The sequence below is a fragment of the Callospermophilus lateralis genome, chromosome 13 (assembly GCF_048772815.1).
Source record: "Callospermophilus lateralis isolate mCalLat2 chromosome 13, mCalLat2.hap1, whole genome shotgun sequence".
In the NCBI taxonomy this organism is placed as follows: domain Eukaryota; kingdom Metazoa; phylum Chordata; class Mammalia; order Rodentia; family Sciuridae; genus Callospermophilus; species Callospermophilus lateralis.
The window spans coordinates 102,478,170-102,489,761 of record NC_135317.1 but is presented as its reverse complement, the minus strand read 5'-3'; the positions used below and the strand labels follow the sequence as shown (position 1 = coordinate 102,489,761).

At 35.6% G+C, this 11,592-nt stretch overlaps 2 protein-coding genes across 5 annotated transcripts in view; both read left to right on the top strand.

Moving 5' to 3' along the window:
* The window catches only part of Rabgap1l (RAB GTPase activating protein 1 like), a 612,968-nt gene that overhangs the window by 220,592 nt on the left and 380,784 nt on the right, over positions 1 to 11,592 (top strand). The window lies entirely within an intron of this gene.
* Positions 7,288 to 8,373, top strand: Gpr52 (G protein-coupled receptor 52). Its single transcript, XM_076832247.2, has one exon. The coding sequence runs from the start codon at positions 7,288 to 7,290 to the stop codon at positions 8,371 to 8,373; it is 1,086 nt and encodes a 361-aa protein (XP_076688362.1).

Below are 11,592 nucleotides of genomic sequence, written 5' to 3'. Positions count from 1 at the left end.
TTTTGTGTATGGTACAAGTTTGTGTGTGATCTAAGTTCATTTTTCCCCTGAGGAATTAGTATTTCAAATGAGACCAAAAAACTGCATCTGTGGATACCATTTTTCTAAGTACCATTTCTGGATTTTTCTAAGTGCCATTTACTGAAAAGATTTTCCTTTCCCCTTGACTTGTTTTAGGGTTTTTATTGAAATTCAGTTGACCATATAATTGAGGGTTTATTTTTGGACCCGTTATTCTTTTCAGTGTTCTTTTCACTGATGTTTTATGCCAGTCTTGACTACTATGGCTTTATAGTGAGTCTTAAAGGTTGTGCCAGTCTTCCCACTTTGTTTTTTCTTTTCTTTCTCAAGATTGTTTTAGCCATTCTAGATTCTTTTTGTGTACATATACATTTGATAACCAACTGCTTCTTATTTTGAGAAAAAAAAACCCTGTTTGGATTTTAATTGAAATAGCAAGAAATATATACTTAAATTTGGGGAAAACTGACATTCTTAACAATATTGAGTCTTCCATTTCATCAAGATGGGATACCTCTCCATTTGCTTAGGACTTTTTACTTTGCCTTAGTGACATTTTATAACTTTTAGAGTAGAGGTCTTACATACTTTTTTTGTTTATTTCTATTTTCTATCTCTTGAGGCTATTATAAATGGCTTTTTTTGTTTTATAATATCACTTGCTGTTTTTTGTTTAGTATATAGAAATGAAAGATTTTAATATATTTACCATGTATTCCAACAAAATTTACTTGTTCACTCCTTAGTTTAATTTTTTCTTTTTAGTACTGGGGATTGAACGCATGGACACTAAGCCACTGAGTCACATCCCCAGCCGTGCCTCCCCCCTTTTGTGTGGTGCTGGGGATTGATCCCAGGATTTTGTGCATGCGAGGGAAGCACTCTTCCAACTGAGCTATATCCCCTATCCCTTTCTTAAAAATATTTTATTTTGACACCGGTCTAGCATGCGGGCACCCTACCATCAAGCTGCTTCTCAGCCCCAGTATTTCATGTGTAGACAGGCATGTTTGCCTTTTCTTTATTGCCTTGTGTTTCTTTTTTCTTGACTGGCTGGGACCCATAGTACAAGGTGCATAGAAGGGGTGAGAGCATACATCTGTGCCTTCTTCCCATTCTTTGGGGAAAAGCATTTAATCTTTCATATCATACTAGATATAGGTTTTCCCTTACAGTATCTTTATCAGGTTAAGGCATTTTCTTTCTGTACTACCATTAACTTAAATTTTTTAAAAATATTTTTAAATACCAATTACTTTAGTCATAATGAAATGAAGTTAATAATATAAACTTGGTTTTGCCCTTGAGAGGTTACTACATAAATATGATTTGTGATGTATATCACTTCAGAGGGTTTATTTATCTTCTAGTACTTAGACTATGCTACTCCCAACTATATTTGATAATGTGTTTAAAAATGCATTTTCCAGCATTCCAACCATTATTGTTTTTCAAAGTACTAGTCAAAGGTTCATATAGAATTGGATTTTGATAGAGGTGTAGATGACTAATATTGCTCTTAATTTGAATGTATTAGGAGGTTGATTTTCCCCTTTGTAATGAATCATATATTTTTTAGCTTTTTGTTGTGAAGCTTGTATTTCATACAACAGATTACAAGGAACTTTGTTTATTCTGAGCTTCACAAAAACTGGTTACAACTCTTTCAGTCCTCTCATATATTTTACAAAGCATTTTTATATTATGCTCTATATATTAAAGTTAAGTTAAACATTTGTTTGTTTTGTTCCCTTTCTGTGCCTAGTACTATAGTGTGGGCACTTAAGATCTAATGGTAAACAAAATAGATGTTTTCTCCCCTCATGAGGCTTGAAGTCTAGCCAAGAAAACAAAACTGAATAAAGTAAACAATTATAAACTATGATAAATGTGAAATATGGTCTGATACCCTCTGTGAACCCAAGGAAGGTTTCCCGGAGAAATTAGAGCTCAAAAGATTGTATCTAAATCAAATGAAAGAAATGAGATAATATAGCAAGATAGAAATATCCTGAAGCAATGGGGATATAGCCAGGCTATGTAGGATTAGGAGTGAGGGAAATGTGGTTTGCAAATGAGAAATGAGACTAGATAGTTAATGTGGAGCCCAGTTTGTATAGGACCTGTTAACACTTTGTCTAAGAACAGCATAAAAACCCTGAAACATTTTAACACAGGGAAGTGACATGATTGGTTTTGCATTTTGGAAAGAATATCATGTCTGTTTAGTGGATAATGGATTGAAGAAAAGCCATAAACAATGCAGAAAGACCAGACTGGAAGTCACTGCAGTTGCCTAAGCACAAGATGAGGCAAGCTTGCAGAGGGGAGTGACAGTGGCGATGGATAAAAATTAACAAGAGCGAAGGTTGGAGAAATGCAGTCTCCGTGCACATACCTTTTGTGTCTTCTAGAATTCATCAGAAGACAACGGTGTTTACTTTAGTCACTATCTGTTCACCTTCTGGGATACTGCATTGCTTATATAGCTCCCTTTGGTAGTCACTGCCTACTGCTTATCCTATTTGTCATTAATAGCTAGTATCCCTCTCTTGCTTTGCTCTCTGGGTTCTATTGAGTAGTTGCTTGAATTGACTGAATGTTTAATATGAAATAATAATATATGTTAAATAATATATTAAACATATTGAAGGCTTAAATTTAAAAAATCAGATGCTTGTGCTGTGTCATCTACAGTTACACAGTTTTAGCTGTTAGATGTAATTGTAAAGTAATCCTAAATAATGAGTCCTCTCAGATATTTCCTGATTAGCGTTCATTAGTTGAAAGGAGAGGGAGGAAGTTGATGGTGATTATAACAAGAATGGTGCTAGTAAAACATTTAATGACCCCTTAAATGAAGAGAATGGTGCCTAATGTTGAAAACAAAGGATGCTGTATGTACTGAGCTATGTGAACATATGATATTAATGCTTTTTGTCATGATTAGTTCCTATTATAACCAGATCTGAAGATAGAAAAGAAGAGGAAGGGGCCAATAGAGTCAGTCGCTAAAAACAGGAAATTACTGTGTGAGTCCTACTGAAACTCTTGTATTTACTTATCCATTTTTTTAGGAAGTGGAAGGATAAAAAAATGTGTGCAATGTCAGAGTCACTGCTTCTTAGACTTTGCCTCACATTATCAGGTATCTTCGGAAGCATGTACAATTATGGATTATTTCCAGTGTTTTTATGTTCACATACTTGCCAGTGATTTTTAAAAAATAAGTGTCAAACTAAAGCAATCTAATATTTGAATTTCCCTTATTTAAATTTATATTTAAATCTTATTTAGTTTTTTGCCATTTCTCTAATTTTAGAAATATTACACTTTAAAACTATTTTTAAAATGTGTAAGTCTATACTTTTAATAATTTGTCTAAATTTTGGTAACTATAGTAATTAACATTTGATTTCTAATTGTTTTGTTGTAAAGATTCATATTTTGACTTTTCTTTATATGGAATGTGGAACCTAGCTACATTCATGAATATTTATTTATCAAATGTAACTTCATTTTGCATATTTATTGTTGTACTAGGGAATTTTAGATCTGATTTTGTTTGATTTTAGTGCAGTTGGGTATCTCTTAAAATCAAAATGCTTCACTGTAAAATAAGACTTTCTAGCTTTTTTGTGTTAAATTTAAATATTTACTTTCAAACCTAAATATAATATTTATTCAAAGATTGCTGTTCTAACTTGTCTTTAAATATTTCTGGTAATGAGAAATGCACTTATATTCTATAGTTCACCTAAATCCATAAAGGTTTTAACAGTGGCAGTCTTCCTACAAGGCAGTTGTACCTTAGAAATATTTTTTGTAGAGTCTGAGGAAATTTTGGACACTTCCTGACTGGTAGTCACCAGTAGACAGGGGAGGGGAGGGTAGATCTGTATAGCTAAGAATGGCGGTTTCATCTGTTTTGTCTGTTGCCCGACTGTCCCCTGGGCTAGTGATGCTAACCTTCTCCAGTGCCCACTTTCTTCATTTGAGGGTTAGTGACTGGTTCCCTGCTGTAGAGGGGTTTAAGATTCTTACAGGTAAACTCTGAACACGCACAGCACCGTGCATGGCACACAAAACATGCTTTTTGCATGTATTAGGTGTCTTTCCTTTTCATCCTCAGTTTCCTGATTTATTTTAAACCTGACATAATTTTTAAATTCTTTTTAATGTTCTAAGCCATATTTAAGAAAGGTGCTGACCTCATGAGAAATACTTCTAAAACAGATGAATGGTTGTCTATGGTAAGTCAAAATAAATGAAAATGTTTTTAATGTCTGTCAAATATTTGAGCAGGTATTCAATTTGCCTTCTTCTAACTTGGGTGCTGCTTAAGCACTGTATGACAAATTTGTTTAACCCCCTCACCTTTTTTTTGCAAATAGGATAATTGTGGGATAAACAGTCTTTCTATTTTTTCTAATGCTTATATTCTGAGATCATATTTGACCCTAAGTATTTCTCCAAATCGTTTTTAATATAGAGTTGTTAGTTCCAGGGCTTGCTTTTTTTAATATTTATTTTTTAGTTGTAGTTGGACACAATACCTTTATTTTACTTATGTATTTTTATGTGGTGCTGAGGATTGAACCCAGGGTCTTGCATGTGCGAGGCGAGCGCTCAACCGCTGAGCCACAACCCCAGCCCCACCAGGGCTTGCTTTGCACCTCAAACTCACCAATTTTATGTGGCGGTGGCGGGGATTGGAGAAATTAGTAAATGGTTTTTAACTTCTTCTACTAATGGATATACAACTATATATTTTACAGGCAAAAATTTAGTAGTCCTATCACTTGAGTTTACAAAGACTTTACTGATTTTTAATAATTAATAAGTTTTTTCTGCCAAAGAGCATTAGATTACTGCTGACTTTTTGGTGTCACAGTACCTTGTGGTTGTTTTTCTATAGAGTTTAAAGGTGTGTGCCAGTTTTTCTTCTCTCCTGTTCATAGGGAATAATTCTTACAGATGGCATAAAAAGAATAGCTCTAGAAGTTCATAAGTGCCATTAACACATTCTAAGGATCCGTCAGTTCCATTGTTGTCTTCTTGTCAATCTTGATCGGAGCTTGCCGAGTAAGTCTATAAGCCGGCATGTGCCTGGCAACTGTTACCTAGTGACAGTTTCAGCTGCAGTAGCCATTGGCTGTGCTGTTGATTGGGGCAGGAGGACCGAGTCACCTTTCTGATGGTGAGTTCTGCATCAGCTCAGGATGAGGAGGAGGAGCAGGGCTCCGGCTCAGGTGGAGGCAGTGATACTGAGAGATTGTGAAGATCTGCCGACAGCACCCTGGTAACTGCATCACAGTGAATCGGACTTCTGAATCAAGCAGCCCAGGCTAGCAGCTGTAAGAGTGAGCATAGGTGAGAAGCATTACCTTATTCCTGTGATAAGAGAACTATTTTGTGATAAGTAAAACTAAGAATGTACAAGAAGGAATATCCTGTGGCTTTTACAAAGGAAGAAGGACTTCCCTGAATGATGTGGCGGTGCATGAGAAAATAACTTTCAGAAGAATGCTTTTTGTTAAGCTGCTGTATTCTTCCTGAAGGAAATGTTTTCATTTCTAGTGCATGCTATTTCTTCAAAAGCTATGACAACAAAGACTGATAGGAGACTCTCTGAAATGCCTGTACTTTAGAAAAGACTTTGGCAAATGTTAGCCTGATGCCAGAATGACCTTGGAAGCCTTTTGGATGAATTCTGTCCTGCCTGCCTTTCAGTATTTCAAACTCGAGGATTTAAACTCGTCTTCATGCTTTGAGGTATTTTAAAGCAAGACTATCTCACAGCCCACCTAATGGCTCCAGTATTAATTGAGCACTTGCTCAAAATATAATACAGAAATAGAAGAGGCATTTTCTTAGCATATGGCTGCTACATAACTGCAAATATAATACACAAGGTAATTTTCCACTTTCAGAAGATTTAATTTAAGTAATAATTTCATGTGTTAATAATCTAATGGAAATAGAAAAGGTATAGCAAAATGTGAAGCCTACTAGAAATACTTAAGTAATAAACAATGACAGTATTTCTAGTCAAATACTCTCAGTGCATAGGAAAGTTTCTATTATTGTCTAAATTTCATATATGTGTGAGATATAGGAATGGTTGCAAAGATGAGAAAAACTTTGAGCTATGTATTTTATTACCATGCGCCAGTATAAGGAAGGTGGCATATTAAAAAAAATGAAAGTTATCTTTTGTTAAAGATGCTGAAATTTATGGCTAAATAACAGCATTAAGAATTACAATTTACCTGTTTCAGACCCAACTCTGGTAGATTGTAGACAGAATATACTTAAACCTTATTTTTGAAAGGGAAGAGATATAAATTACATTGCTGTTATTAGCACCAGTAACTGAATTGGGCTAAGACTCTTTTCATCTGAATGCTTTAAAAATGCATGCAGAATTAAACCTTCAGAAGTTTATTATATCACTCACAGGCATATGTCATTCTCCCTACTGGAAATATACCTCTTTTCTCATGAGAGTTATAGGGCAATCTTGAGTCTGTTACCCCCATTCTGCTCTTCGTGCCCATGTAGAGATGGTATTTCTTGAAATTAATTTTGCTACAATTATTTTTCTTACCTTTAAAAACAATTAGAGAAATGTATCATAAAGTTTGAACCATCAGCATCAAACTTGAACTGAGCCCTAGGACATTCTTTGCCACAGTGAACTTTTTCTTAGCTTTCCAACCAAATGTGGGATTTTAATTATTTAAATCTAAAATATGAATGCACTTTTCTTCACAGATGAAGCAGGAAGCATGAGACAATATAAGATTCTTCCTTTTTCTTTCTTTCTAGTTGATCCCTAAGAAACTATTTCTCTTATGAGAAAAAACAGCCCACAGAAGATTTTCTTCCCTTGGCAATTGATGTATTTTTTTTTTCCTTCTTCATTTTTCCTTTTTCCAGAATTAGTTTTTCATAGTAAAAGGTAATAAATCCATTTTTTCCAGAAGTGCCTTGTGTCTGCAAAAAAGTTTCTTGGCAGCACTGGAAGAAGCTAATCGGAGACCTCTTTTTTACCTTTCTACCTTCCCCTCCTCCCTACCCCTCAAAGCTGAGGTGCATTACTGGTGAACTAAGACTGATGAAGAAACCTGAGCACTCTCTGGGACATTCAGCTCTAATTGAAACACTGAGGCTTGTTCTGAGATTCATGGACAGAGTTTAACAGATGCTGGAAAGGTCATCTGCTTGCTGGAGCCAGGGCTGCAGATTCCTTAATTCTAAGCCATGAATGAATCCAGGTGGACTGAATGGAGGCTCTTGAATGTGAGCAGTGGCAATGGGAATGTGTCTGAGCGTCACTCCTGCCCACTTGGATTTGGCCACTACAGTGTGGTAGATGTCTGCATCCTTGAGACAGTGGTTATTGTCTTGTTGACATTTTTAATCATTGCTGGGAATTTAACAGTCATTTTTGTCTTTCACTGTGCTCCTCTGTTACATCATTATACTACCAGCTATTTCATACAGACAATGGCATATGCTGATCTCTTCGTTGGAGTTAGCTGCTTGGTCCCTACTCTCTCACTTCTGCACTACTCCACAGGTGTCCACGAGTCACTGACTTGCCAGGTTTTTGGATATATCATCTCAGTTCTAAAAAGCGTTTCGATGGCATGTCTTGCTTGCATTAGTGTGGATCGCTATCTTGCAATAACCAAGCCTCTTTCCTACAATCAACTGGTCACCCCTTGTCGCCTGAGAATTTGCATTGTTTTGATCTGGATCTACTCCTGCCTAATTTTCTTGCCTTCCTTTTTTGGCTGGGGGAAACCTGGTTACCATGGTGACATTTTTGAATGGTGTGCCACCTCTTGGCTCACCAGTGCCTATTTTACTGGTTTTATTGTTTGTTTACTTTATGCTCCTGCTGCCTTCGTTGTCTGCTTCACTTACTTTCACATTTTCAAAATTTGCCGGCAGCACACCAAAGAGATTAATGACAGAAGGGCCCGATTTCCCAGCCATGAAGTCAATACTTCTAGAGAGACAGGACACAGCCCTGACCGTCGCTATGCCATGGTTTTGTTTAGGATAACCAGTGTATTTTACATGCTGTGGCTCCCCTATATCATTTACTTTCTTCTAGAAAGCTCCCGGGTCTTGGACAATCCAACACTGTCTTTCTTAACAACATGGCTTGCTATAAGTAATAGTTTTTGTAATTGTGTGATATATAGCCTCTCCAACAGTGTTTTCCGGCTTGGCCTCCGAAGACTTTCAGAGACAATGTGCACATCTTGTGTATGTGTGAAGAATCAGGAAGCACGAGACCCCATACCTAGGAAGCGGGCAAATTCCTGCTCCATTTGAAGAGAACTCACAGTAAACCACATGGAATCTGACAGTGGTTTTGGATTGTACTCTTGATTCACCTGGAAATTTGCCACCAGAAAAATATTTACTTGAATGGATGACTGTGAAATGAAGAATGAGATTGCAGATCCCTCCCCACAATTTCATGGGGGAAAAGAACTAAAGGAAAGCATGTGTAGGGGGTAATTCATGAGAGAATTATAGCCTGTGAATATAAATATTCAGTAATGGGGAAACTTTAGCATTGTAGATAAAGGAAGGATCTCAAATTTTCAGGACATGGGCAAGCCCCTCAGCGTCTGTTTCTCTGTTTGTCTCTCATTGTGTCTCTTTACATGTCTTTCACTTTTTGTGTTTGTGGAAGTTATTATTTGCATAAATTGCCCTTTACAGAAAAATGACACATATTATATACATGGCCAAGTATAGCATCCAACTATACTTTTAAACACATGAATCTAGAATCATAGTGGTTTCTTTATGGAGGATGCACAGTAAGCCTATTTTATTTTTTTTCCACACAGCCCTTTGTTTATGCTTTCACAGTCTTCTCTGCAGCACAGATTTTTCTGCCACAAACAAAAGAAATGGTATTTTTTGTTTCTTCTGGGTAAAATGACATTTGCTCCCCCACTTTTCCTAGTAGTAGCACCATATATGTTTAAAATATTTATGTATGTATAATTTTCTCTCCCTTTCCATTTTTCTTCATCTGATTTCTGTGGTACTTTACTCCAGAAGTATCTTAATTAATGAAAGACTCTACTGTATAAAGCAATCATAATGGTAAATAATTTATTCCTTCCAACAAAGCAATCTAGTAGCTTGTTTGGGAGATTGTGTTAAATATTTTCAACAGATTTTGGAAACAGTTTTTTCTGTTTTTTTTGAAGTTAGTTCATGTGCCTAATGTGCTGTCTTCCCTGCTGGTGAAGCTTTGTTTTTCTTAAGAAAACCCACGAGTAAGTCTAATGCAAATGCCAATACTCACCCTATAGTGATGTATCACTCTTAATGCTATTTGGAATGTCCTTTTTTTTAAAGCATTAATTTTTTTTGTGTGTTAGGTCTACATCAGCTTACTGTTGTGCCCAGTAATCATTTGTGTGATATGTATTTGCACAAACTGTATTTTTTTACAACAAAGAAAATGTAAATTATATTATGTGATATGTGCCTAATGTTTTCTTAGCACAGTACATAGATCAATGTTGTTTTAAGATGTCAACGTTGAAAAAGTATATACAAAAACTTATTTTAAAAAGAAAATACTTTTGTGTAGTTGTTTAGATATTTATATTAGATGAAGCTGCATTCTTAGTGCTGCTGAGACTATAATGTACTTAATTATCAGACACAGGAAAGAGCTATCAGGATTTTATTTTGTAATGATCTGTTTTCAGATGCAGAGAGCAACTTATTTTTTAGTGTGCTACCTGAGATTGACTAGTACATTTGTCAGGTGTTTAGATGCAGCAAGGTGGCTTTTGGGGAATGAGTGGTGAAAGAGGTGTGAGCAGTAGAACATCTATATCTTACTTTTTTACCTTAAGTTTCCTGACTGGAAAATGTTTGAAAATTTATATCAAACTACTGAGTATTTTTCTTCTCAGCATTTATGATTTCTTTGTTTTATAAAATGCATTTAATGAAATGTGCCTATGACTCCTCAACTTAGAAGCCAACCATGTTTGCATAGTGGTGGTCTGACTTCAGAGGTTCTTCAGTAGAAATGCCGTCATTTTATTGAGGTCATTCTGAACCCCTGTATATTTTTTAAACATGTAAGAAAGATTTAAAATAAATAATAAAATAGTATTCTATATATCAAAATCAGACTTTGCTTCAGTTTAATGAAACACTGAATAGGAACAGAAGTCTGCTTGTTTGGAAAGCAAATTCTGTTTTACACTTTTATAGCTGGGGTTTATTTTTGTCTTTGCCAGTGGTATCTTGGATAACTTGGAGCGCACCTTGTAAATTCAGACCTGTTCAAGGAAGATGTAAAGTTCAAGGAAACCTAGTGCTGCCAACTTTTCAGATATCTGTAACTAAAAGTATCAATATTATACATATTATTTGGGAATCAAATTTTGATTCCTTTAGAGTGTTAGTATAGTTAGAAAAGACCCAGTAGATGCTCTGCGTAGAAAGTCTAAAGCTATGTGTATTACATTTTCCTCTTCTGACTTTTCCTATTAATGATTAACAACAATTGTGTGATAGACTTAGTGTTAAGTTTTACATATATTATAATAGTCAGTTATCACTGTAGCCCTCTGAGATGGTAGTTTCATCTGTACCACTCATCGGATGAGGAAACTATAGAAAAGGGATTCACCTTGCAAGATTAATCAGTTGAGTCAGTGACAGAGGTTCCTGCACGCTCAGCTAGATGGGGCCAGGCTTTCACTATGCACTGTTGCCTTCTTTTCAGATAGTTTATACAAACCTCTGTCTGTAATTTTTACCTACAACATTTCCCTGAGTTTTATTTATTTTTTTCTCACTCTAAGTCTTTTGCTTGAACTCTTTGCTTGTTGATACCTTTTTCTTTGATCTGGTAAATTTCTTTTATTAACAGCAATCTGATAAGCCCAAACTCACCAGCTTAATCTGTGATTAAACTGAAACTTTGGGCCTGGAATGTCCTTGATATTACTCTTGTTCATTTTTGTTAAGTTTTCCTTGAGTAGCTTTTTCAAATCTCTCTGAATTTCTTTTTGAAAAAAAATTTTTGATGGAGAAGAGTAGGAAAGAAAGCCTTTATCAGCCTGAACGAGACAGAATCAGGCAAGTGCTGGTTCAGGTTCTTCATGTATTACAGGGATGCATGTAACAACTTCAGGGAAAGTGACTCACCTTCCTCTTGACATGTTTTAATGCACATTCACATAATAAGATAATACTCATTTTGAAACTACTACAATTTTAGATTAATATGTTTTAAGAATATGAAGCATAACCATTTTTCTATTCTGTAGTAATTACCCAGTTTGGTTATAAATGACAGTCAAAAATAATGCTGTATTTTATCAACTCGGCTTTCTGTTGTTTGTGTAGTTTCTAAAATTATACAGTGTTGAAAGGCTTTATAACCTATAGGTATATGAAATCTGAGCTGAAATCCTGTCCCTTGTAGGCCAGTTGGCCTTAGGTAGGAGAGTGAATGTTCCAAAACCCCAGTTTTTTGTGGATAAAGCCAGAGACTTACTC